The 26,322-nt window shown below is 36.8% G+C and overlaps 1 protein-coding gene across 4 annotated transcripts in view; it reads left to right on the top strand.

The window, feature by feature from the left end:
* TRPS1 (transcriptional repressor GATA binding 1) overlaps nt 1-26,322 on the top strand; it is a 373,703-nt gene that overhangs the window by 342,753 nt on the left and 4,628 nt on the right. For all 4 annotated transcript variants that reach the window (XM_042923426.1, XM_042923428.1, XM_042923427.1 and 1 more), the window contains one exon: nt 25,507-25,629. In XM_042923426.1, the coding sequence (XP_042779360.1) occupies nt 25,507-25,629 (123 nt within the window). The remainder of the gene's footprint in view (nt 1-25,506; nt 25,630-26,322) is intronic.

Here is a 26,322-nt window from a genome sequence, read left to right as displayed (position 1 = left end):
CCTCCAGATTACAGACAGCTCAGACAGAAAAAGCCTAGCATAATTAATATCCAAGGACTAAAAGTTACCATGGCAAAATTAAATGCTTCTGGGAGCCAAGCAGCTTGTGTGAAATGCCCAGGCTCAGAGGCCAGGTGGTAAAGTGGTGAGTGCAGCTTCTTAAAGAGTCAGTTGCAACCACCTTAGCTATGTCTTGCCTCACATAAAAATGAACCTTGTAATACTAGATTTTGCAAATGTCTATGAAACCTAGGAAAGAAACATGGATGTTTATGTGAGATCACCCAATTTTTAAATGTTGGCAACTAATTTGTTGTTATTTGAACAACATTGTATGATTTACCACCACCCCCATACAAAAAAAATAAAACAACAAAACCCAATTTTTTTTTAAGTTTATTCACCCGTTTTGAGAGAGAGAGAGAGAGAGAGAACAAGAGAACACCAGCAGGGGAGGTGCAGAGAGAGAGAAGAAGAATCCCAAGCAGGCTCCTCACTGTCAACACAGAGCCTGATGCAGGGCTCAAACTCATGAACCCTGAGATCATGCCCTGAGCTGAAAGCAAGAGCCAGACGCTTAACTGACTGAGCCACCCAGGTGCCCTACGAAACCTAAATATTAAACAAAAAGGACACACACGTGCTGCCCAGATGGAGCCCTCTGTTCACCAGGAAAATATTTCTGATTTACAATAAAACCCTTTGAAGAGGGGCGCCTGGGTGGCTCCGTCGGTTGGGCGTCCTACTTCAGCTTAGGTCATGATCTCGCGGTTCATGAGTTCGAGCCCCGCATCGGGCTGTGTGCAGACAGCTGAGAGCCTGGAACCTGGTTAGGATTCTGTGTCTCCCTCTCTGTCTGCCCCTCCCCCGCTTGCACTCTGTCTCTGTCTCTCCCAAAAATAAACAAACATTTAAAAAAAAAAAAACCTTTGAAGTAATATATATATGTTGCATATGTTTTGGTGAAGCCCCCTCTTTCTTGCCATGGGCAGAATTAGAGAATTTTTGAATATAAAACTCTCTATAGTTTCGAAGGTTAGGTGAGTATTCATACTCTTCTCCCACATTCCTGCAAGCAAAAATAGAAAAGCAGATGTATTTTTTTTCCTTCAGAAAATCAATGGGTGAAAATGTTTGTTGCTGCCTACACTGTGTCATCTCCTCAGAGAATTTGACTGTTTATATAATACCAGTGAATCTAAATATGACATTTGAAGTCAGTCCTCCAAGTGTTTCCAAATATTCACATGCATTGCATCATGTAGACTAAATAGTGAATTTCACTACAATTGCTTTCCAGTCAGTTTTATCCAGAAAGATTAAAATATTAACAATCCTGTGGGCCCATTCTTAGGCTTTGCGAACCACGATGAGAACCCTGTGCATTTATGAGAAGTTTAATAATAATACAAAGCTGTAACGTTGGGCTGGTGCTTCAAAGGGAGTAACATCAAAAACTTGTGGAGAAAAGCCACGGGCTACCATCAACCTCAACACACACACACACACACACACACACGCGCACACAAACACACACAGAGCTAGGAGACCTATTTTGGTAGCATGAAGCCTGGTTCACCAAAAAGGAGGGATAATGAGGCTATTTTTCATTATTTTCCCAGTGGATTTTTAAATAGTTACCTCATAAAATAAATAGTTTAAGTTTCCACATTACTTTTGCCTTTAATCTGTGCCTGTGATGCAAATAAATGAGTGGAGATTTTTATACTCCCAAAGGTTTATACAGAGGCAAATATATTAAAAAAAAAAAAAGAACATCCAAGGTAAGTATAATTTCTTACTGAAACACAGCTTACCTGATGCTCTGGTTGAGAGAGGGAAGGTGTCTTCTTAAAACGAATCTAGAAGTAGATTTATTTTTATATTTATTGGCCAAGTATGTGCTGTTTTTTCTGATCTTGTCTTCACAATGATATGTTTCTCTAACCTGTGCTTAATTTAAATGGAAGACTTTAAAACTGAACTGGGCTTCCCAAGGAGAGAAATACGCATTTGGAACGTGGGTTCTTACGGAAAAGTTAGACCCAAATGCTTTTGATATGAGCACCAGCAAGTGGAGAAAAGAGGAGCTCTAGGCTTTGTACACATTTTTTTAATGTGCTAAAATTAGAAATAGTTTATTATTCTTTCAAAGAGGCAGCTGAATTAACCTGGCTATCTAGCTAATAAACAGAAATTGTCCACCTTGGTGGATCTCTAATTATACCCTCTGAACCTTTCAGTAAGTTTACAGCTTAAAACATCTGAGTGATTCTGTCTTTTGAAAGCCATGTGAAGTTAGAAAGGCGGCCTAATTAAAACAAATCTTGGATAAACCACTTCACGGAGATACAAGTTTGATGGTTGGATATATCAAAAATTGTTACCAGATGTTGTGCAGAGGCCTTAACAGTTTAAAGATCATGAGGGGTTTTTTTAACAAAGCAAAAATATTCTAATTGAAGTTGTCAGCAGGAGTGAGACTAATATGCCTGTATTTGATTAAATAATAGTTTATTTAACATTCAGTGTGGCCCAAAATTGGCCAAGACAAAAGTCAGAAAACATTTTAGCCAGAAGACTTAAAAAGAGAAACACAACAAACTGACAGTGCTATCTAGGTGACTCTCAGGCCCTGTGGTTTGACAATGTCCATCTTTATCCTGTTACTGCCTGTTATCCTTTGTCATGCCAAATACACTCTGCAGCAATGCCTTAGAATCTATTCTTTAATGTATTTTGTATTTTCCAAAAAAAAAAAAAAAAAAAAAAGAGAGAGAGAGAGCAATACAAACTTATTATTAGACTGACTGCTGAAACCTTGGGACGCAAACATCACATCTTTTTCCATTCTATAAATGTAAACATCAGTCTTTTTAGGAGTTCTGTGTTTTATGTAGACTGCTGTTCTGACTCGCCCTGGGATAGGAGGATTTTAGCTGTATAAAAGAGAAGAGCGTAAGACTCACATGGTCCTGCTGTGACTTACAGCCACCTTGTCTTGATTACATGATAGGTGCACATAACTACTTCCTTCCCCTTCGGTGGACAGCTGTGCCCTGCTCTCAGATGAAATGCAAAATTGTCCTCCTTTTGAAGAACACGGAGTCTCGCCCCATCCAGACAGTCCTTTCTATTGATTTGAGCCTCTCCCTCCTTTTATCTTCTACTTCTCAGGTGCACGCCTACCCTCCTCCGGTGAACAGGGTGGCAATATCTTGATTTTTCCATAATAGAAGTTTCTAGACTTTTACCCAAAAATTTAAGAAATGGTCCACAAAGAATTCTGGGGAATTGATGCAATTTAAAAAATGAACTTTCTCCATAGTGGCCAGTGGCCGAGATGCCATTTGCTCTCCATAGTACACATAGGTCTGGATTTTGAAAGTAAATGGCAGCTTACTCCGTGGCAATTATGAGAAGACAACTACACTAGAGGGTCATTAATCATTTAAACATTCAAATAAAACTAAATGTTTCTTTTTAGATCTAAAGTGCAGCCCATAACACAAGTGAAATAACATTAATGGGAGAAGGGAATGAAAAGACAGAAAACAGCTGTCGCTGTCTCCGTGAGTGTGCCATGGGCTCTAATCAGAGAGTGAGATACTGTATACAGTCAGGGAGTGGATTCTTGTCGATCCCCGTTTTCTACCGTCTTGAGCTTTCTCAGTTGAAAGGAAGTTAGGGTGGATGTTCTTACATGTCATAACACTGCATGTCTGGACATTCAGCAGAAAGGACCAATGACGGGAAGGTTTAGTTTTACAGCTGTTGCAGAGTGGTGTTTAAAAGTTGCTTGTTAGCTGCAAAGTGCTAATAATAACGTATACAGGGTACAAAATGTCCCCTGTGGCTAATGAGGAAAAGCTATGCTCTTTAAATACAGTTTTTTCGTTATTAAAATAAATATCAGTTTTACCCGTGATTTACTTTTAAAACAAACTTTGTAAAGACTTGAAGAACATGACATAGTTAACCACATTTGTCCTAGAGGGGATAGTATGGAAAATTACTTACAGGTCAATTGAGAAACTAATGACTCCATCGTGTCTTTGCTCTGTTTGTCTTTGCCATTTTAACAAGTTCAGTTTCTGTCCGTTCGATGCTCTTTAAAATCCCTTGGCTTTGCAACATGGCGTTTACTTTCGTATCCACATCACGTGTTCTAATTTATCTTGCTGGCATCACTAAAAATGGCAGTGCAGTGATCATACACCTCTTTTCTAAAATAGGTGAAAATAGTAAAAGAGAATAATGAAGTAACTTGTTCCATTGGAAAAAAAAATAATGCTAGGTAGAACCGTGCTAGAATGTGGGTCTCCCAAATCCCAGTTTCCTGCAGTTAGCACTGTGCTATGCCAGGAAATGAGAATCACAACACCACCATCCTGAAAGACTCACTGACTGCTTCTCCGTGCCCCAGGGGTAAATAGACCAATTCCTCGTTTGTAGAAAATGCAGGACTGAAGCTGTAAGGTACTCGTCATCCACACTCCTACACTCAGGCACTTTGTTGACTGTCTAAGTGTAGCAAAAGAAACACATCTAATGCTATCTCCATATGCAAGTGAGACCATTTGGCTCCTTCCCCTCAAACAGCAACAAAAGACAAACTTAGGGTGATGTGCATTTTACAAAGTACTTAAATAAATGTCCTGAATGAAATTAACATTAGCTTACTTTTATTACGAATAGTTGTTTCGTTAGGTTGGATCAGTCCATCACCAGTCACTGTATATTAGATCCTGTTTTAGTAACTGTATAAGATGATCTTGGAGTGTTTATTTTATTGCAAAATACAGTTTTTTCCAGAATCACCAGTGTGTAATGCCTGGGACTCGAGTAGTCTGAAAACGATAAATGAAAAAAACAAAGAGGGAAAAAGGGATGGAAGGTGGGAGAGAGAGAAAGGAAGGCAGGAAGAGAAAAGGGAGAGAGGAAATGTGAGTCTCAAAGCCAATGAGATTCCTCCAGGTCATCTGGAAAAAAGAATGAACTATTACTGAAATAATAGTAAGAATGGAAGAGACCCTGGAGGTCATTTGTTATTTACACCCCACCCCTTTATATAAATATATAAAGAAGGCAGGAAAAAACTAATTTACTGAACTTCTGTTATGTAACTGGCTTAGCAGAAGACATTCTGTGTGCATCACTTTCATGACCCTTCAGAATGATTGGCCATTTGCTTTTTTTTCCTGAAGTAAATAACCTAGTAAATATAGATGGCTTTATTAGAGCACTTAACAGGTCTTTGCTTACATGGCTTCCCTGATAGTTGGTGAGCCACTTGAGACCCTGGGTCATGTCTTCCATAGCTATGGGTCCGTAATCACCCAGCATGGTGCTGGGTACCGAACAGATGCTCAATGAATGGTATTAAGTAATAATAAATAAGTAAATGACAACAGATACTTATCACTGATTATCACTTCTTGTATGCCATGGCCTTGGTTTTTATGCAATCCTGAGCATGTAGACTTATTGGCATCAGATTTACATGCTTTTGGCAGTGAGTAAGTCTTGTACTTATGTATTTTTTTAGACACTTGTACATCTTTTGGATGACATTGGCTTGCTTTCACTTTGAGATAGAAAAAGCATGCTATGTTTTGGTCTTTTAGCCTTAATTCTCTTATGATACACTTAACATTCACTTGCTAGATTATAGATGCTTTCAGTTCATAGGGGAAAATCAAAGTCATAGCTTTTCTTTCCCTTAGAAAGAATATGGAAAGTAGTCTCATGCTCTCTTTGACTCCCAGTTATAACCCAGACAAACTAGAGACAAGCCCAGTGATGTAGAATTCAAACAAAAGAGTTTACCAACTCTTTGAGAATGTGAAGAAAGCAAAAGTTGAAATTGATAGTAACTAATCTTTATGGGGTAAATATGAGCCAAGGCTAGACGTAGGATCCGAAAGGGTGTGTGTATGTATGTGTATATATGTATGTATATATTATTATTATACATATATTTCTATACATATATTATATGTATATATACATATATAATACATATATATACGTATATAATACATATCATTTCTTTCCAAACCATTTAGATACCTCATTCAAAAGAAGGCAAACCATTCTTCTTGTTAATGTGAGTAATTCAGTCTTTCTGGAAGGTAAAGATGATACCTTTGTCTACAATTTATTTTTCTGACATATGTGCCAATGGAAAGTTATTGACTCATTAAATACTTTTTGATATTTGACACTGGATAGGAAGAACATGCATTCAGAAAAAAATCAGATGCTACCTTTGTCATCACTGTGACAACTGAAAAGCTCTTTTGGTCTTTCGAGTACAGATAAACCTTCAGTAGAGTTCTCATGTGAGCTGGCCACAAGGGCTTTTATTGTGAACCTTCCAAACATATCCTGTATATTCATTGTGAACTAAGGAAATGGGATAGATCGGATCTCAAATAGTTGACCATCGCACCTGTCACGGGGGCATCCTTGCTTTTTGTGAAAATAAGGTTTTGCCAAGTTCTTCTAAACAGACTCTTGGCAGTATAGTGACCATTATACTACCTCCTCATAGTGTGGCTTTTGTAGAAAGAAGAAAATGACATGGATCCATTATTCCAAGAGAGTGACATGAGAAGAGTAGATAACAATGGGTTCTTTCAAGGATTATTCAAACCATAAAAAATACTCGATGGCATGGATGGACCACTCAAATGTAATCAATGGTACTGTCAGCACAGATGCTTTACTTACTAAAGGACCCCTCTGCTGGACAGATACATCCAGGAGATTGTGTGTGTGTGTGTGTGTAGAAATGTATTGATTTTTTTAATATCTTACCTCTGATAACAGTCCTTAGTTTTCTCTTAAAAAAACAGTCTTAGTTTTCTCTTCTTCACTTTCATTTCATCTAGTTCAGATGAAGCTGATTTTGCCCCAGAGTCAGAACTTAAGTGTGTGCCTTTGTTTTCTGTTACACAAACTGGGAGCTTATGAGAAATACTGAATCTCAGATCCCATCTCAGACCTACTAAATAAAAATCTTCATTTTGATAGTATCACCAAGTAATTTGTAACTCACATTAGACAAACTACTATAGACCTGATAAACCAATCCAGACATTCTATATGGTCCCATCTGGCCATAGTAGGACAGGGACATGACCTGAGTTAGGCCACCAAGGTCCTATGTGAAGACATTGTGTTGAGCTATCAAGAAAGAGGACTCAGTGTTATTACCCCCCGCCCTCACTTGTTCAATCAAGTATATGGTGCTAGATGTCCAACTGCCATTTTGCCATCTAAGAAGATATGTGGGTGAGACTGTAGTCAGAACAGAGGGAATGTATTCCAGAGGGAGAGAAACTGTGCTCTCATGATATCATTTGAATCTTGGTTAAACGGTGCCTAAAGTCAGAGTGTTTCCTGGTTTTTCAGTTGTAGGAGTCAGATTTTGTCTTCATATTAATCGAGTTTGGGTTGTATTTTCTGAGACAAGCAATGGAAAGAAACTAAAAGTCACAGTGACAAGTAATGATTGAGAGTGCATTTGAGTCCTGCCACCTACTTGCATGGGTTCCTTAGCTGAGTGTGTGTGTGTGTGTGTGTGTGTGTGTGTGTGTGTGTGTGAGTATGCATGTGTGTGTGTGTGTTTCACATTTCTCATTTGTTATAGCATTTAAAAGCCGAGGAATCATAAAAATCTTAGGATTTAGACATGTCTGCTTTCTTGCATCATTCTCTTAATTGCTTCATGTATATTTACCTTACCTCCCCTCAAAATTATAAACACTTCAAAGGCACTGAACTTTCCTTACATGAGGTGATAATTTAAAGTAATAAGACGTTTATAAATAAACATACCAGAACTTATTACCAAGTGAGTGTAGACTTTCAAAACCACCACCTGAGGAAGCTGCCAATTTATTCAGGTTTTGCTGACTTTGGAGAGAACATTGTTATAAGGCTTTAGAATAATGATCAGCACCAGTTTTTGAGCAGTGAGATCATGCCGGTGATTTGCTAGTTACATCTTTTACTCAAAGTGACACAGGTGAGCCCTGTTCAGTCCCGATTGACTAACCATCAGCCCCAAGTCCCGGAGGCCCCAGATCCACCAGGTGCCCCAGCCGCTCCTGAGCACTCCCTGGGAGCTATGCCGCCCAGCAGCAAAGGGTAGCACCTGGCCTCCTGGGGGGTCCTGAAGTCTGCTGCTGAACAAGAGCCGGTGCTGGTCTGGAGTCCTGTCAGTCATTGTCCACATCATACTGGTTGGTCATATATGTTGTCACCTTTGGGTACCACCAAAGGTGGTTCTGCCATTTTATTCATCAGCGTTACCCTGAAGAAATGTTGTTTTCTTTCAGAAATGAGATCTGCTCTCCAGAAAAGTAGATTTTCCATCACTGAGCGGACCAATATAATGAATGTTACGAATATATACCTCTGAGAAACTTTGGAAGACCTGTGAGTTTAGACTCAGAGGTCTTGTCATCTATGTATAATAGCAGGTGATTAGCAATTGTATTAAAAAATTATAGATGTGTAACCTATAATCGCTAAGTAAGAGCATGTTTCTTACACTCTTCGGTGTGTTGTAGTGACTCGAGGTTTTGATTTTGTGGGAAGCAGAGAATTTTCATCTCTGTTCCTTAAAGAGGAAAAGAGGCTGAGTTTATAAGGCAGTGAATTCCTAAGGGAGAAAATCCTTCCTTTATTGATTAAATATCAGGCATTTAGGTTATAAGGTTTTTTTTTTCCTTTCCTGTCTATTTCTGCAAGCCAAGAAGATTTCAACAGGTAATAAACATTCAAAGAAATAAAGGGGTGGAGAAGGCTGTGTGTTGGTTGCTAAGGAAAATCTAAATCAACTTAGAAGGAAGCTAAAGGAAACCCGTGTTTATGGCTTGGACGAAAATGAATTTTAATTATAGTTCTAATGGAAAATTATACCAGTATTGCTAAATTAAAAATTATATATTTATCTAATAATAAAAGCAAGTCCAATCATTTATAAGCTATATGAGCTGAAAAATATATTCTCAAAATAATGATTTTTGTTAATTTATGACTATTGGAGCAAAACTCCTCTGATAATGTTCAGGGACTCCACTACAACAGCATACTGCATTGTAAAATTAGGTCAAAGAATGGATCAGCCTATAGAAGCCCCTCTGTTGAACAGTCTTCAGAATTTGTTTTGAAATCGGAATTTCAGAACTAGAAGAAGAGCAAATATTTTTCAAATTTTATTATATCTCAGGCTACCAATATTACATGCCCCATCACAGGTTTGTCTAAAATTTTTTTAATAAAAATAAACCATTTAGAATCACCCACATAAAATGTGTGTGTGTGTGTGTGTGTGTGTGTGTGTGTGTGTGTGTAAAGCTGAGTGTGAACATGTATCTCCTGGGTTCATTAGTGTGCCATGTATGGACATTCCGATGATCAAATACTAAGAGCAATAGAAGATCCAGTAATCATTTTTAAATAATCTTAAATCTACTCAAGTTGAAAAGATTCTGACAGCAGGAGCTTTAAACAGCTGCCCTGAGCAAAATAGACACTGCTTTCTTTTAAAGTTGAAAAGGAGAAAGGTAACAATTATCCCCGAGACACTGGAAACAGAGTTGTCTGTTTTTTTTTTTCCAAATGCCTTAACTTCTTGTAAAAGTAACAGTGTGCTTGGGTTGTGTTAGACAATGGTCGACCTGTCAGAAGCAGCAATCAGATAAACAGATAGTTGACATAATAAAAATATAATTGAAATTAAGAATAGCTTCATATATGCTTTTAATACTGTGCTACAATTTATTATTTGTCTGAAGTAACTTACAGAGTAAGTCAAGATGCCATGTGGAGCCAAGGTAGAAAAATAACACTAAAGCCTAAGTACCTCTGCAAGATTAAACTTGATACAGAATTGAGTAAGGGTAGAAGCTGTGATTATTAAACATGTGTTGTTCCCTCTTCCTACTTCATCTATAAATCCAGTGTTTCTTTTTATCAAGAGGATTCTGAGTGAGACCAGTATTCCGGTTAAATCAAACTATTTATTTAGTTGCCATATTAAATATAATCTATCTCGAGGTATTTTTAGCATAGATTAAAATTCCCAATGTGCCTTCAAGTTATTTGCCCCGTAAGAAAATGAGAAAACTTTTTCCCTGAAATTGTCTAACTTCATCTTGATTTATACTTAGTTTTAAAAAGTAAAATTCTGGAGAGGGCCTTGCTAACAAGACTGGGAACATCCTGCAATTTGCAATGAGCACATAAGGGCCTCCACTCAGTGGTAAGGGGTTTGAAGATCAGAGCATTCAAATGAATTTCTTCTCCATTTTTTAATAATCGTATCTCCTTATGTTAACGAACTCAATTCATAGTGATTATTTTTAAATTCTCTGTATGTCATTTATCTAACTGGCCACAAATGTTTGTAATACTTCAGTGTTCTCTGAGTTTCAAAATGACTCCCTCGGACAGGAACTCACATTATTTTTCCATGTCTGATCCCTCCCTTCCCCCACCGTTACCAAAGAATACTCCTGTTTTAGTAAATCAGTCTATTTTCATGCTTTAAAAAAAAAAAGTCAAGTTCAAGAAAGAATAGCACAGCTGTTCAAGATGTCATATCTTATAAAACAAATCTATTAGGAAGGTCAAATCCTGGAAGGGGTCAAGTTAATGGTATAAGTGGAATAATTTGGTCATTTTCTGAAATTTGTAAACCTACAAACATAAAAGCCCTGCATGAGATTGGCTAATTAGCCAAACCTCTGCTAATGGTGATTTTCTTCTTCTTTAAAAGTTAGGACTTTTATGTTTAAGGTTCTCTTTACTCTTAACTCTTTTTTTTTTTTTTTTGGTAAATGTGAATTGCTTTGAGTTTTAGTGTGGTACCAATCAGTCTGTTCTGTTTATTTGTGAATTATTGCCTTCATTTGGGATGAGTTTAAAGGAGGATGACTATTTCCATTTTTATTTTGCCAAAGAAATATACATGTGGGCACACTAAGTATATACATACATATGTGCAATTAGTGAAATAAAATGTTGGAAAATAGATAGAAAAAGAGGGATGATTTAAGTCAGATCTCACTCCTTAACCTATCCTTCAGGGGGTACACAATTTTTGGAGCATGTAAAATCTGCAAATGGTTTTTAATTGTATGTAAATTATTCATTCTTCATGAAATGCTACTTGCTGGCTTAAGTTTCATTGATTTATTGATTCTGTCATTACACTTTTTTATATCTACTTTTTCATCAGAGGTATTTTCTAGTCAGATATAACCTTTAAGGAAGAAGTATAGCTTTTTGGTTTTTTTAAAGTAAACATCTTAAAATACAATACTATCCCCCTGAATTTTTTAAATTATTAAACTGGAGGACCTAGAAGCCACTTTTTTTTTAAAGAAATGTGCATGCATATGTGCATATACTTAATTTAAATGTATGTTTGTGTGCATGTGGATGTATTATGTGTGTGTATATACATATTTTTAATAAAATAAAAAAATGTCAAATTCCAAATGTTTGCTTATGGATATAAATTTACAGCAAGCACCAAAAATTAATTCTTGTACAAAGGCTTCTAAGTCTTGATCTATATAAATCTATGGGAATCAACATTCTATATAGTCTATGAATTAAATAGCCATTGTCATTTTTTATGATAACATTAATCTATGTGATCGCACTATATGAAAAGAAAAAAAACTAGCTAGAGTGAGTAATACTCATAAAGGAACTTGACCTACCAACATTCCTTTATGTTCTAGAAAATTCCAAAGCATACCGATTCCTTCTCCAGTTTCCACTTACGTTTTAGGATGAGACATGTATCTTTGATAGACTCATGAATCTCATGGAAATAAATAAGTCAACACCAAACTTATTTATGTATGAAATCCTTAAAAGTCTTTTGGGACACAGTCAAAAAAACAAAGAATAGAAGAGAGACAGAAAATAGAGAGATATTCATAATTGATGGGTTAGATTTTAAGACAGTCACCTACATGTGAGAGTTTTAGGATCACTATTCATGCTTCATGTTGCAAAAATAAAATAAATGTGAGCTTCTTTGCTTAAGTTTTATATATATGTGAGTAAAAATGTAGCTATAGATAATTGAATTATATGTGTGTATATATGTGCCAAAATCTTATTTTGTTACTCAGTATCCTCTAAAATGTAGTATCTATTGATACTCAGTATCTTCTGAAATTAAGAGCAAAAGGATGAATTGAATGCTCATTGAGTTCCTGATATAGGTTAAGCACAGCATTCAGTATTCTCTATACATATGTGAATTAAGAGGACTCTAACATAGTAATAGAAGCAAATCACAAGTTATTAATATCTTATTCTCCACCTATTAAAACCAATAATTATTAGGCTGACATATAAGACACTGTCCTAGCTAATCTGTGGCTTCATTTCATTTTTAGTCTTTTGTACGTGTAGTTAGTTATGTTTATTCTCCTCTCTCCAGGAAACTCACAGTTTTTTCTCTTTAATTTAACGTCATTGGTATTTTAGCCCTTTATAAAATGTGATATTGTTTTAATGAAAATAAAAGCAACTAGCAACATTTCACTACGTCAGTGCTGAAATGTTGCAATGGATTCATTTGTGTGTATCCATACACAAATATACACATCAACATATGCCGTATCTACTAGTTTTGCAGATTGCTCAGAAGCTTAAGCAAAGTCCATTTCTTTCCCGCCCCCCTGTCATATACTATATAGTCTAAAAAGTGTACATAACTTTTTCATTTTATTTTGCATTTCACGAAAGGGAAACTGTTTTCAGTCCAAGTCCTATTTTTTGTAATGATGACTGCCATACAGATTTCATGAATAAAGCTTCACTTCAAGTATAACGTGGTGATCATAGCATGCATATATGTATACACATATGTATATTTTAACACAATGTCTGTTTATTGAAATTAGCAGAATCGTCTCTTCAGATAGAGGTCAGTTCACTTCGGCTGTTATTAATTAAATGCCTACTATGTGCAGTGCACTGATAATGTAAAGATTAAAAGAAAAATAGGCCCTTTCTTTAATAGCCCTGGTCCTCTGGGAGCGACTTACATATGTAAATAATTGGAATCCAGCATTCTATCTCCTATACCTAAATGCGGAGAAAGCAGAGCCATTTGATGATTTAAGAGAATTTAATAGATGAGAAGCTAAGGTAGAATTGGCATTCTGATGTTCCAAAGCTGATTACACACTGACAGCAAAATACCTCTTAAGAAAAAGAGTAGTTTTGATATATTTTGGGTAAATTTGTAAATGTGGAATAGCACAGGAAACAGACTTAAATCATTTTTTGGATCTCTTTCTTTCTTTTGTGTGTGCTTTTAATTTCACCTTCTCTGTAAATCTTTTTCTGAAATATTTTTAAGAACTTAGTAATTGCTGGTGGTTTTTTTTTTTTTTTTTCATTCATATCATTCCCACAATAGGGAGAAATGTTGTTTCTTAGAGGCAGATCGCTTTAAAAATTAATTTGGGGTAATTTCTTTACTATATTTGCTACTTCTGCAAAGATCGTGAACAGTTTAATAATGTTTGTCTAGGGAAAAAATAGTGCTAACAGAAGAATAAGCATGAATGCAGGGGAAAATAAAGTCTTAGTAAAGTTAGATGCTGTGTTTTATTTTCAAAGCCCCTCTCGTGAAATACAATCTCACTCGCCAGGAGTTTTGTGTCTCAGGATGTGCTGCTTCCAGGCCTCAGTATTGGTTTCCTGATACTTACTCCCTGTACAGACTGTTACAGTACAAAATGATTTTAACTGTTGCTCCTGGTAGGAGTGACTGAGGGGTCGTCTCGAGAGTGCTTGATGCCTTGATGCGATGAGGTAGTTCTTGCTTTGGTCTGTGATACAGTGTGATTAACAAACTCCAGATCACACAGAGAACTGGGTCCGAGGAAGGGGATTAAGTGCAGTTCCTCCTCAAGACGATGTATTGCCTTGCGCTGATACGGTAGGACTGGAGGGGAAATATATATAAAAGCAAAGACAATCATTGCTTTCTTCTTGAGCAGCTGCAGCCAGTCCCACTAATGGACGTGCAAAAGCAGAAACTGGCAGCACAAGGTATGTGTTCGTTTTTACAGATGGTACTGCAGACAAGTTGGTAATGGAAAAGGAAGTCATGTACGTGAGCTATTTGAATGCCGGTGGGGGCGGGTGACAGAGGGCCAGCCTATCAGAGTACTTCCCTGTGTAATGGACTGTGTGAATTACTGAAGAAGCAGTTTTCCCGTGAAAGATTTCAGTTATTATAAAATTACATCATTATTGTTAAGGAAATTCATAATTTCAACTTGTCGTTTTAAAATAATGTTATTAAAACTTTAAAACTCAGCTTAGATTTCCCTGTCTGCACAGTGCCTCTGTAATGAAATTATCTGCTCGAGCTTGGTTTCACCCATAGCAGTTACAGAGTTCTCATTTGAAGATACATCTTCGATTGAACATTGACATAACATACTAGGCATTTATTGTAACCATTGGAAAGGTGTATTAAAATACCTACAACTTCATGTGTCCCAAGGAATTAAAAACCTGCATAAAAATGAGATAACATTTTAAAAGAATTATTTATAGATTCAAAAATTAAATGAAGTTCAGGTTCATTTTTCTTAGTCCCTCCCCACCCCCCCCCCCGCCCGTGTATTTAAATCCTAGAGGATGCAATAATACAAGTATTTCCAATATAGGCTTATCAAGTATTTAGTCCAAATTGCATATTTGGTGTCAGAATCTCTTATTGACACACATTTGCAGATCTTTAACTTGGTTCTTAATTGTTTCAAACTTCAGTATATTTAACTGTATTTCCATAATTTGTATGCTGTTAAGGGGAAATAAGCAGCAATCGCTGTCCTTCTGCTGAGCAGACTACATGCTATGTTTTAACATCTGACCTGTACTGTATCCTCTCAACTTGATAGCCTGTAAAAAGTATTTAGAGTTCAGAATATTTTGGTCTCAGCTGCTCTGTAATGAAATGGAAACTCTATCACACATGGAGAGTATCAAAGTCAACTCCATAGGTTGATGAATAACATATACTTATATATATATATATGTACATATATATGTGTGTACACATACACATATACACATATATATGTACATATACACATACATATATATACATATATGTACATTTATACACACACACACACATATATATATATATATATATATATATATATATATATATATATATAATAAGGGAACTATTTAAGGGGAAATAATTACAAATATTTTCATATTATCCAAATCTGAGCAATTTATTAAAATAACCTCATCGTTCAGAATTGGCAGTGTTTTTTATTGAATACTGATGATACCACACATTGCAAAAGGTCTCTGCCAGGGAACATACAAGTATATAAAGTAAATCTAGTAAATTGTTATCTGAACATATGTGTTTACAGAACTTGTCAAAACCCAGCGTCGTTTTTCCTGCCCTATCTCTAGCCAAGACTAATGCAAAAACAGAGATTCTAGTTCACAGCTGTCCTCCCTTGTAACTGGCATTATTAGGAACTAAGTCAATGGTGTCAACTAATTTCTGCTTTTAAGTGGAGGCTTATTTTACATACATTTTTTTGCCTTTTTTTTTTTTTTTTTGAGATGGCAGGATTAAAACATGTGTACTATACCCATCCCCCTTCCCTACCACTACCTCTCCATCAGCCAAATGCTGTGTTCCTCTGGCTATGACTGTATTTATCAACCTCAAAACAGATCGTTGCCATATCTGATCAAGGATGAGTCATTTCTTTCTGGTACTTCAAAACTTGCATAATTTCAATCAGCTGTTATAGGGTGGTTTGAAGAGATAAGTGTTCTTCAAAGCCAAGTTATGGTGAAATATTTTTGGTAAAAATTCCCCAATCACCTTTTTAGTACTAGGGCCTGAAACATAGTTAAGAACTGTGGCTCTTAAGTGAGGGAGACCTGGGTTTGTATCTTAGCCCTACCACTTATCAACTGAAAAAACCTTGCTAGGGCCTCAGTTTTCTCACCTGTAAAGTGGAGGGAATAATAATAACAGTAATAACAACAACAACAATAATAATAATACCTGTCTCCTAGGATTTTTGTGAACTAAGCCTAAAGTATATAATCCTACACATAGTAAGTCTTGAGAAATCTTAGATGTGTGATGGTGATTATTAAAGAAGGAACAAGGGAGCCTGAGTGGCTCAGTCACTTAAGTGTCTGTCTGACTTGATCTTAGCTCAGGTCATGGTCTCAGGGTCATGAGTTCAAGCCCCATTTTGGGCTCCACACTGGGCGTAGAGCCCACTTAAAAAAAAAAAAAGGAAGGGACAAAAAGTAGTCAAGCAAGAGAATTCTATAGATAATTGATTCAGAAATGGTTTCTAGAATACAGTGTTGTGTTTTTAACTAGACTTAGAGACTACAATGGATTTTTTGACACTAGATAAGTCGACCATTCCCAATCTTTTCACCTCATCAACTAAAGTGGGAGAATAATAATATTAATAATTAAATTATTAATTCAAATTACAATAATTATAATTATTTTATATTATTAAATTATAATTATAATTTTATATTATGATCAACTTATATTATAACTATAATAATTAAATTATAATATTAAATTATAATAATTTTAAATGTTTAAATATTAATAAAATTTAAATAAATTAAATAAACATTATTTAATAATAATTATTTAAGTATTGATTATAATAATAATTTATTAATAATAATACGGTGAGAGAATAATAATACCTGGTAATTCATTTTGATCTAAACTTTGATAATATATGTTAGAAGTTCTTAACCTTTGGATCTGCAGGCATTCAGATCGATATGAAATCTTTGGATACATTTTGTGAAGGACATTCTTTTGAACAGCCTGAAGTTATTTTACGAACAGTTGACATATTTTTTTCTGGGGAAAGTGTCATAAATTTTATCAAAAGAATGTTAGGAACCATTGAAGAACCATGTGAATGCCGTGAGGATGGAAATACTTTATGGACCAGTTATTATCTGTTAGCTAATATGAAAAGAATTCCTTTTTTTAAAGATTGTATCTTATTTTTTTTAAGTAATTTCTACACCCAACATGGGGCTCGAACTTACAACTGTGAGATCAAGAGTCACATGCTCCACTGACTGAGCCAGCCAGGCACTCTAAGAAAAGAATTCCTGATTATTACGTGGTATTTTCTGTTTCTTTCAAAATAACCATCATCATCATCATTACCTATTATAAAGGCAACGCCACATAAGTAATACATAAAATAACTCTATTTGTGTTTTTATTTAAGTGCATGGAAGGTGAACCCTTGCACTTTAGGTTTATTCTACAACAGATTTCTTCTGTATCATGATCATTTAAGATTTTTATTTTTTATAGTGTGAATAATTTACATAATAAATGTGTTTACAAAATATATTTACATAAAATGTACAATAAATGTATTAAAACAGGATCAACTATATTCTCACACTGAAGTTTGCTGAAGAGGTGCTAAAATTGTTTGTGCCTCCAGAAAGCCTTTTTGCTTCCTTTTCAGTGTCAGATGTTGGCACTGGCATGGAAGAAAGTCCCTGTGGAGAAACTCTCCAATGACTGTTGTAGCTGAAGGTGAAAACGGATCCGTGGTGGCAGAAATAGAAGTAGTGAAAGACTTGAGTAGTTCTTTTGACAATAATGACTTTCACGTGGAATGAAAAAAGACAGTGCAGACATAAATTTTCAACCACAGTTTGAGCTGTCTAAATACATATTGTTGTAAAGGCAGAACACTATTACAGAAACAATGTGGGTAGAACTCCAAAGATCTCAGTTTTTCTAGTCTTGGTTCTTAATTTTTTTAAGTAAGTTTATTTTTGACAAAGAGAGAGAAAGAGAGAAAGAGAAAAAGCAAGCCAGGGAGGGTCAGAGAGAGAGAGAGAGAGAGAGAGAGAGAGAGAGAGAGAGAGAGAATCCCAAGCAGGCTCCACACTGTCAGGACGGAGCCTAATGCGGGGCTCAATCTCAATCTGAGATCGTGACCTGAGCAGAAACCGGGAATCAGATGTTTAACCGACTGAGCCACCCAGGCACCCCTCTGGTCCTGGTTCTTTATGTAATTTGGGTATGACACTGGCTATTTGGTTGCTCATTTATCAAATACGGGATAAGTCAAAAAATGGAGATGGAGTCCTTCAAACCTTTGTAATGTGTTCTGTGTGTGTGTGACAAATTTCTAAATTCCGCAGATGAACAATTTGAAGTGTGGGACATACATGGAAAAATCTTGATTTTTCTGCTATCTCTCTACACCAATTGCATCTCAGAAGAAATGGAGCTAATGTGTTTGGCACACCAGCATTTCTTGATATGTGGGGCAGCTCCCACATGCTGATGTGTCAGTGCGATCAGTCTTAGGCACATTCATACCTGGGTACAGTGCATGATTGCTCGAGTATGGATTGCCTCATGTCCTGGAACAGAGGCATGTTCTACTGCTCCTGGCCAGGGATGTGAGCTTAGTTTACACTGGTCTCCATTATCATTGCTGATGTGTTGAGGAAGTGAGTTTAATAAGCAGGGTAAACAGGTTTTGTTTCCAAATTCTGAGATAGGATGATTGTAAGATGGGTGCTTGGCTGAACCTTGTAGAGTCTCTTCAGTTTTCTGGCAAGAAATCTGAGGGCAAAGAGGGCTGTTTTAAATCAGGCAGAGACTTGCTGTGCAACCCATTTCAGCTGCATAATTCTTCACAATTCTTTCTGGAACAAAAGTCAGTCAAGATACTGATAACTATTGCTTTGTGTCGGCAGCATTCTTTCCCTGCTCTTGCTAAAACATTGGGTTGCCTGTGCTTTGGGTAAAATTCTGGCTATTAATTTAAAGGTGTTTGTTGCAAGGCACCATCTGTGTTTAAGTGGTTTTAGGTACTGCGTTCTGTGCATTCTGTAGGGTCTACTGATATGTAGTTAATAGCTGGTGAATCCTCTCTTGGGGAAGATTAGAAGGAGGAAGAGGTGGCCGTCTGTGTCACCAAGTGGTAATAACAGTGATGATGACTAAAATAATAGTCATCATTTATTCATAATTATTGAATGTCAACTAGATACATGATAATAATAAATACATTATTTAACATATCAACTTTTTGGTAGTTCATAGGGTAATGTTATTGATTATTATCCTATTATTACAGGGTATTATTCCTTATGGGATAATAAACAAGTATCAGCTTTTTTCTGAAATGACTAGACTGTTACCCATTTTTGTAAAGGAGCACAGAGAGTAACGTCTCTGATTAGTAGATAACTTTCAGCCTTTAAATGAGATTTATCGGAGTGCCTGGCTGGCTCAGGTGATGGAGCATGTGGCTCTTGATCGTGGGGTTGTAAGTGCAAGCTCCATGTTGGATGTAGAGACTATGTAAAAATAAAATCTTTAGATAGATAGATAGATGATAGATAGATAGATAGATAGATAGATAGATAAGGGTTTCCTGATAGAATGTACTTTGGTTTCTTCAGAAAAGCTTACATATAATTTCCACAAATTAACAATTTTTCAGCACATTCTACTGGAAACCCAGAGAGATGACAGGCCATATTTGTCACATACATCACTGTAACCCCCATTTGTAACATAGTGCCAGGCACATGGTGGACATTCAGTAATTATCTCAGAGCCAAGCTGATTTAATTTATCATTGAAATTTTATTACTACAAAATTGTACCAAAAGTTTCTCTTATAGCCATTTGTACATGTCCCTAAAATGAAATTCACAAAAGATTATTTTTTTTTTTTAATTTTTTTTAACGTTTATTTATTTTTGAGACAGAGACAGAGCATGAATGGGGGAGGGTCAGAGAGAGAGGGAGACACAGAATCTGAAACAGGCTCCAGGCTCTGAGCGGTCAGCACAGAGCCCAACACGGGGCTTGAACTCACAGACTGCAAGATCATGACCTGAGCTGAAGTCGGACGCTCAACCGACTGAGCCACCCAGGCGCGCCAAAAGATTCTTGATATAATAGAATAAACACAGAAATTATTTAAAGAGTTAAAAAATATTTGAGGTATATCTGCACTAACAGCATGTATATTAAATTTCAGATTGATTTGATTTAAAATAGCTAAGATACAAACCATAAAAAATGTGAGTAAATACTCGGCCTATCAAAGCTCGTTACATAATTACATGGTTTCAGTACAGTTCTTGTTCATAGAGCACTAATATAAAGGACCATTTCTGCACAAAGTCTTTCACCGATGGAGACTTTAATATCTTGGAGACAAATATGCATGTCTTTAAATATTAAGCCACTTGAATGAATAATTTAGTCAATTAATATTTCTTATTAATCAAATGAAATAAATTCTTTGTTAATGGAATTTGAAAACCTTAATGTTTGTTTTTGGCTGATTTTCAAATAATAATATGAGCAATAAAAACAGCTAAACCAATTTAAACCTTTTCATTTTTTTCTTAAGTCACATCTGGGCTTAGTAACCAACACTTGTACCAAGTCTCAACCCACTGATATATAACTGACTAATGAATTAAGCCCCCCTAAAAGCAAAACTTGAATCAGAAGCTTTCAGAAAAATTTAATGACAGTGATACCACACAGTGGTTAGCTGTGAACCTATATTAAATTTTTTGTTCGTTTGTTTATTTGTTTGATTAGTTATTTTCTCCATTATACTTCTTGGTGCACTTCAAAGCAGGAAAAATAATTATGTTGGATTAAACTGTACTTATATTAAAAGATGGGTGTGTCATTTTCTATTTCAAATCCTAACATGAATGGTTGTCCAAATTCATCATCTAAATTGCTGTTGTGAAAGTCAATATTGTGGTCATAATACATTGAAACAAGTGATCCCGAAGAATTCTCAGTAATTATCACTGAAAAGCATTTGCTAGGCCAGTCATTGGGCTAGCCTCAAAAGTCCTTGTAATTAACTGTTTCTGTCATCATCCTTCCTTTTTCACATAGGAAACTATCAGCCAACAGAAATTATATAAAGGCAACACAAATGTGATTGAAAAGTTATAGGCAAACTATAAAACTTGAAGTTAAAAAAAAAAAGTTCCTCAGATTGTTGATTCCAGAATTTTCTCTTCAGAAATTTTCAGTTGAGGTGACTTTCTTATTGATATGGGTTTGGGGCCCACCTTCCTTCACTCTTTACTTCAGTTAAGCCCACAAAGAAGTAGAAGAGACACTTAGAGAAAGCCAAGGGCAGAGAATGTGTGGCTCCCGTGGCTTTAGGTATACAATAGTGCAGCTTCCCCTCGGCCTGAGAGGAGGGGAAGAATCTTGCTAAATACGTCCCTCAGGTACACCACTGGTGTCATCCCCTAGCTACGGATTCCTCTCATGTCTTCTCCACAAGTGACCTTATGGGACTTGATTCTCCTCTCTCCTGAATAATGTCATGGAGGTATAAGTTATTATTAATTCCTAAAAACAGCTTGTAGAAAAGGAGAAGTAATCTTATTATTTACACACACACATGCACATATAGAGCCATCAGCAACATATGACCATAGTGATTTATATAAAGGGGAGTTGGAGCTTTGTTCTACCTAATTTTGTATCCTCAGGACCTCGCAAGTACCTGGCTTAGACTATTCCTCAAAAATAAGTGTGAAATGTAGGATTGGAAAATTAATTCTCTTGATTTTTCTTTTCTGCAACATCATTAGTCATCTCTGCCTAACTGGAGGTAAATTTGTCAATTCAAATGGGAGACATTTAAAAGAAATATTTTTTAAAAACATTTTTTTCAAAAATAGGAGTGACCAATAATGATAAAAAAATAATAGCAGGTAAGATTCATTTCTCTTCCTTTCTCTTCCTTTCTCTTCCTTCCCTTCCCTCCCCTCCCCTCCCCTCCCCTTCCCTTCCCTCCCCTTCCCTTCCCTTCCCTTCCCTTCCCTTCCCTTCCCTTCACTTCCTTTCCCTCTCCTCTCTTCTCCTCTCCTCTCCTCTCCTCTCCTCCCCTCCCCTCCCCTCCCCTCTCCTCTCCTCACCTCTCCCCTCCTTATCTCTCCTCTCTTCTGTTCTTTTAATTCCAGTAGATTATTTTCAACTTATTAATGTTGAGCCTCTCAAGACAGAGCACTGTCCTAGGTGCTTATTACTTAGACTATTTGATGACTGTTAGGAGCCACGACTTCTGTCCTTAACAAACATAGTATAAAGGAGAATGGCAAAATATTTTAAAACTCTGTCATGCATGATATACTATGAATGAAATAAAGTCTTCAGTGCCTTTCTTTCCCTTTAACAAGGCCAAGCTTGTTCCTAAAAAGTGGGGCAAGAGATTTCTATTCTGCCTTCCTTTGGCAACAGACTGCTTGTCTACATTTGGTTGGGCTAAGGATGTTGATAACTTCAAAAAGATGCTTTTTTGTGTCCACCCAGGTTACATTACATGCAGAGGGACCATGTCAGGGCTCTCATCAATGCTATGGTTCAGAGAGGTGTGGAACAGAGATAGCTGTGATCACACAGCTAAGGATACTGTCCACTTATCCCACATTCTCTGCTGCCTCCAGAAATCCCAAGTGCACCAAAAATAAGGTTGTCTAGTGCTTACCAAAGGGATAAATTTGTGTAGATGGGAGATAATATGTGAAGTATTTCTCACCTCCCTCCTACTTTCCACCCCCACACAAGTATGCTCCTATTGAATTCTAGGTGTGAACACCTAGATATTTCACTCTGACTCAACTTTCCATTCTCATATATGATAAGATTGACACAAATGAAATGCATTTGATAATATCCAACTATAGATCTTAAGCATCTCTAAAATGGTCAATAAGTAGATGAAGGAGATGAAAACAAAACTAAAAAAGTATTTTTCTCTTACAAAAATATAATTGAATCCCTTTGACAAAGAGCTACCTTACTGGGTATTTGCTGTGTCCCTGGCACTGTTTTAATTGCATCCATTTGCCCACATCCTATAGAGGCTCACACTTTAAAGATGGGGAAATTGAAGCTTTGCGAGGTTAAGTGACTTGACTAAAGTTGCACCTGGAAAAAGGCAGAAACATGTTTTGAATGCAAGTAGTCTGACTCCTAAATCTGATTTTTAACCTCCATGCTATATTGACTCTGGGTCAGTTTAGCATTTAAAGACTCTGGGTCTTTAAAATAAGGTATAGTTTTCCTAAAATATACCTCTTTAGTTGAGCATAAGTGCTCCTTAAAGCAGGATATGCCCATGGAAACCAGTGCTATAATTTTAGGACTTTCCCTCTAACTAATGAAGGGCATTTTCTTTGCAAGAGAATTAAGCACAAAATTGTGCAAGGATTGAAACGCGCTCTGAAACCAGGATTACACCCACTTTGGCATGCTGTGTCAAGCACCCAGGGCATAAGGAAAGAAAAGCAGGCTGGAGTGAATGGTTACACATTCAAATTTGAGCCTCAGCCATATATGTGGGTTAGTTTCCAAATGGACATTTACATTGCCTTTATGTGGATCAAGTTGGTGTTTATTTGCCAAACGTGTTATTTAGATCTAGGAAAAAGATGGCATGGCCCCAGGGGAAGTTTCACAATTATACCCTAACTAGGCTCCCTAACCTACTTCAGATAAAAGGGGCCCCAGAATGTTTGATAAACATAGCACCTAATAGTTCATTCATTTTCAGGAGGGAGCAGTCTCTACTTTTGCAGTAGGTCCCATCAGGGACTTGCGGACTGACACCCAACATTTGTCGTCTCTCTAACCGTGATGCGTTCCTGGTCCTGACTTGGGCGGAGAGGGAGGAAAAGGGGAGCAAGCGATTATCTTTGTGAAAAATCTAGCTTTTATTACATCACCTAAAGTAGCACAACCTGCTACACTAATGAAATCGTGTTCTTGGTTGAAAAGGGCAATTGTTAGCCTGACTTTGTGCACACTAAAAACATTCCCCCAATCTTGTTAAATTATTGCTCTCATTTCAGATTTTTATAGCTGTGCAGCTTACCAGCCCTCATTTCTTTACGTTTCATTCATTTTCCTTGTATTGATGATTAATGGAGGATGTCGAATGTTAGAGTGAGCAGGCATCAGCAATTGCAAGATCATAATTAGTTTAGCTGACGAGGGCCTCTGATAGCACTTGCATCTGGATGGAAAAATTACCCTATAGGGAACTGGCTGCTCACCAGGTCTTTTTAGTGATACATTGTGAAACACCCGATGAATCAAATGCCCTTTCAATGCCAAGAAAGTGTTCCAGTCTTGAAGCCAAAATTATGTCTGCAGAAAGCTTTCCATTTGAAATGTATCAGAGTACAATTATAACCATTGTATTTTCTTGGCAAGAATACCACTCGTCTACAGTATGGACTCAAGTTAAATAAATTGCCTAAATTTTATGAATCCCTGAAATTTTGACTTATGGTATTTGTAATTCTAAATTTATAACAAAATAGGGTTCCAGCAAGACTTTTTCCACTCCTTATCTAACGTGAATATTTTATCATTAAAGGCTTCACTTCCTAGAGAAAGGAGAGCGAAGTTGCAATTCAGGCTGTCTTTTTTTGTAGCAAGAGCATTTCATTTCCTGCCTGTTCGCGTTTGCGCCTACAAACACAGCCTGACTTTTGTTTCAATGAGTTTAATGGAATCATTACTTGATAGCAAGAATGGAACAAGCAATGCTAATTATCTACGTTTAAATATTCCTAGATTATTTTTGAATCTGGTGATTACGGAATTCAGCCCACTAAAATCAATTTGTATTCGGAAACGCTTGTGATTTCCAAGTCTGAGGCAAATGAAATAAACAGCCATTGATGGGACTATGTTGTCTGGCTTAAGCAGGCACCTCATAAGGGTTCTCAGTAACACTGTACCTCTAGTTGGCACAAGTTTATACTGGTCCCCTCAGCTTTGGGAAGTCGAGGGTGTTCTCTTTCAAAGTTTACAATTGCACACCAAAAACTAGAACTGAGTGTGCTATACTCTCTTCATACTTGCGTTGCATGAATGACATACAAAAAGACACAAATCAGGTTTAATTTTAAACGGTTCACATGCCACATTTATTATAAGCTGGACTATATGTTAAAGCTCAGGTAGCATGCGGTCCCCCCCTTTCTAAAGTGTATTGAACATATTGCCAGGTTCTGTCTTTTGACTTTTGTTTTGACACTTTTAAAAGGTATATTTTAGGGTTCAGCATTTAGGAGCCGTCATTAAAGGCACAAAACCCAAAGTTCAAAAAGTTAAAGCTGTTTCTGTGAAAAGCCTTTGGTGTTGCACACACCTCATCCATCACTGTAGGGTTAATTATAATGAAAATCAGTGGTGCCTATTAAACACAATTGAACCTGACCTCATTATGGGCAGTGTGGTTTTATACTGTCATTGTTGCTAGTCTAAAGACAAAACTCCTGGGTTGATTTGGTCTAACTCCACTGATCATGTGACTCACCTCTGACCTTGTGTTTTTTTCCCTGTTTCAGAGGCGTAGAGGCTCGGGTGTTTTTTGTGCCAATTGCTTGACCACAAAGACCTCTCTCTGGCGAAAGAATGCAAATGGCGGATATGTATGCAACGCGTGTGGCCTCTACCAGAAGCTTCACTCGGTAAGAACTTGTTAGACTGTTTGAGGAAAAGCTTTTTAAAGCAGCCTGGTCTGTGGTGTGATGTGTACCATTCCCTGGCTTGCAATGCCTGCTCCCGCAGAGTTTAATACAGTCACTTTGAGAACACATGTGATTTATGGTGAAATGGCCTTCAGTGTTATGGGGAGATACATTTGAGATCATTAGCAATGCATTATGCTTCTTTTGATATCAAAGAGGAAAATGATTGATTTCTGGGAACTTTTTGTAACAGGTAGTCAAACTAGTGGTTATCAGACTTTGGTGAAATTTGTTTAGGCAGAAAGGAGAAACCTTAAAAGTTCAAAACTACGTAAAAAATGTATACTCGTATAAAATATAGGGCAGGGGAAGGGTGCTTATATTCAGCTTAACTTTAGAATTTGCAGTTGTCATCTTGGCTGCTTTGGGGGCTGGAAGTCAGGCGCGTTCAGAAGAGTGGTTCTGAACTAGGAGCCACCAACACCAGATAAACCTCTTAGGTTCTTCCGATAGACTTATTCCAGTGAGGTGTCTGAGGGCTTGAACAGCACACATCCCAGCTAGAGTAAGGTGCGAAGATGCTTTGTGTTTTCACATCTCTGGCTGACTTCTTTCTGTGCCTCACCGAGGTCCTTCCGGTCCTTTCTTGTCAGATTTTAGTTAGAATCCTATAATAAAGTTTAAACTCACAAA

Source organism: Panthera leo, chromosome F2 (assembly GCF_018350215.1).
Source record: "Panthera leo isolate Ple1 chromosome F2, P.leo_Ple1_pat1.1, whole genome shotgun sequence".
Lineage (NCBI taxonomy): Eukaryota > Metazoa > Chordata > Mammalia > Carnivora > Felidae > Panthera > Panthera leo.
This window is presented reverse-complemented; position numbering and strand designations above follow the sequence as displayed.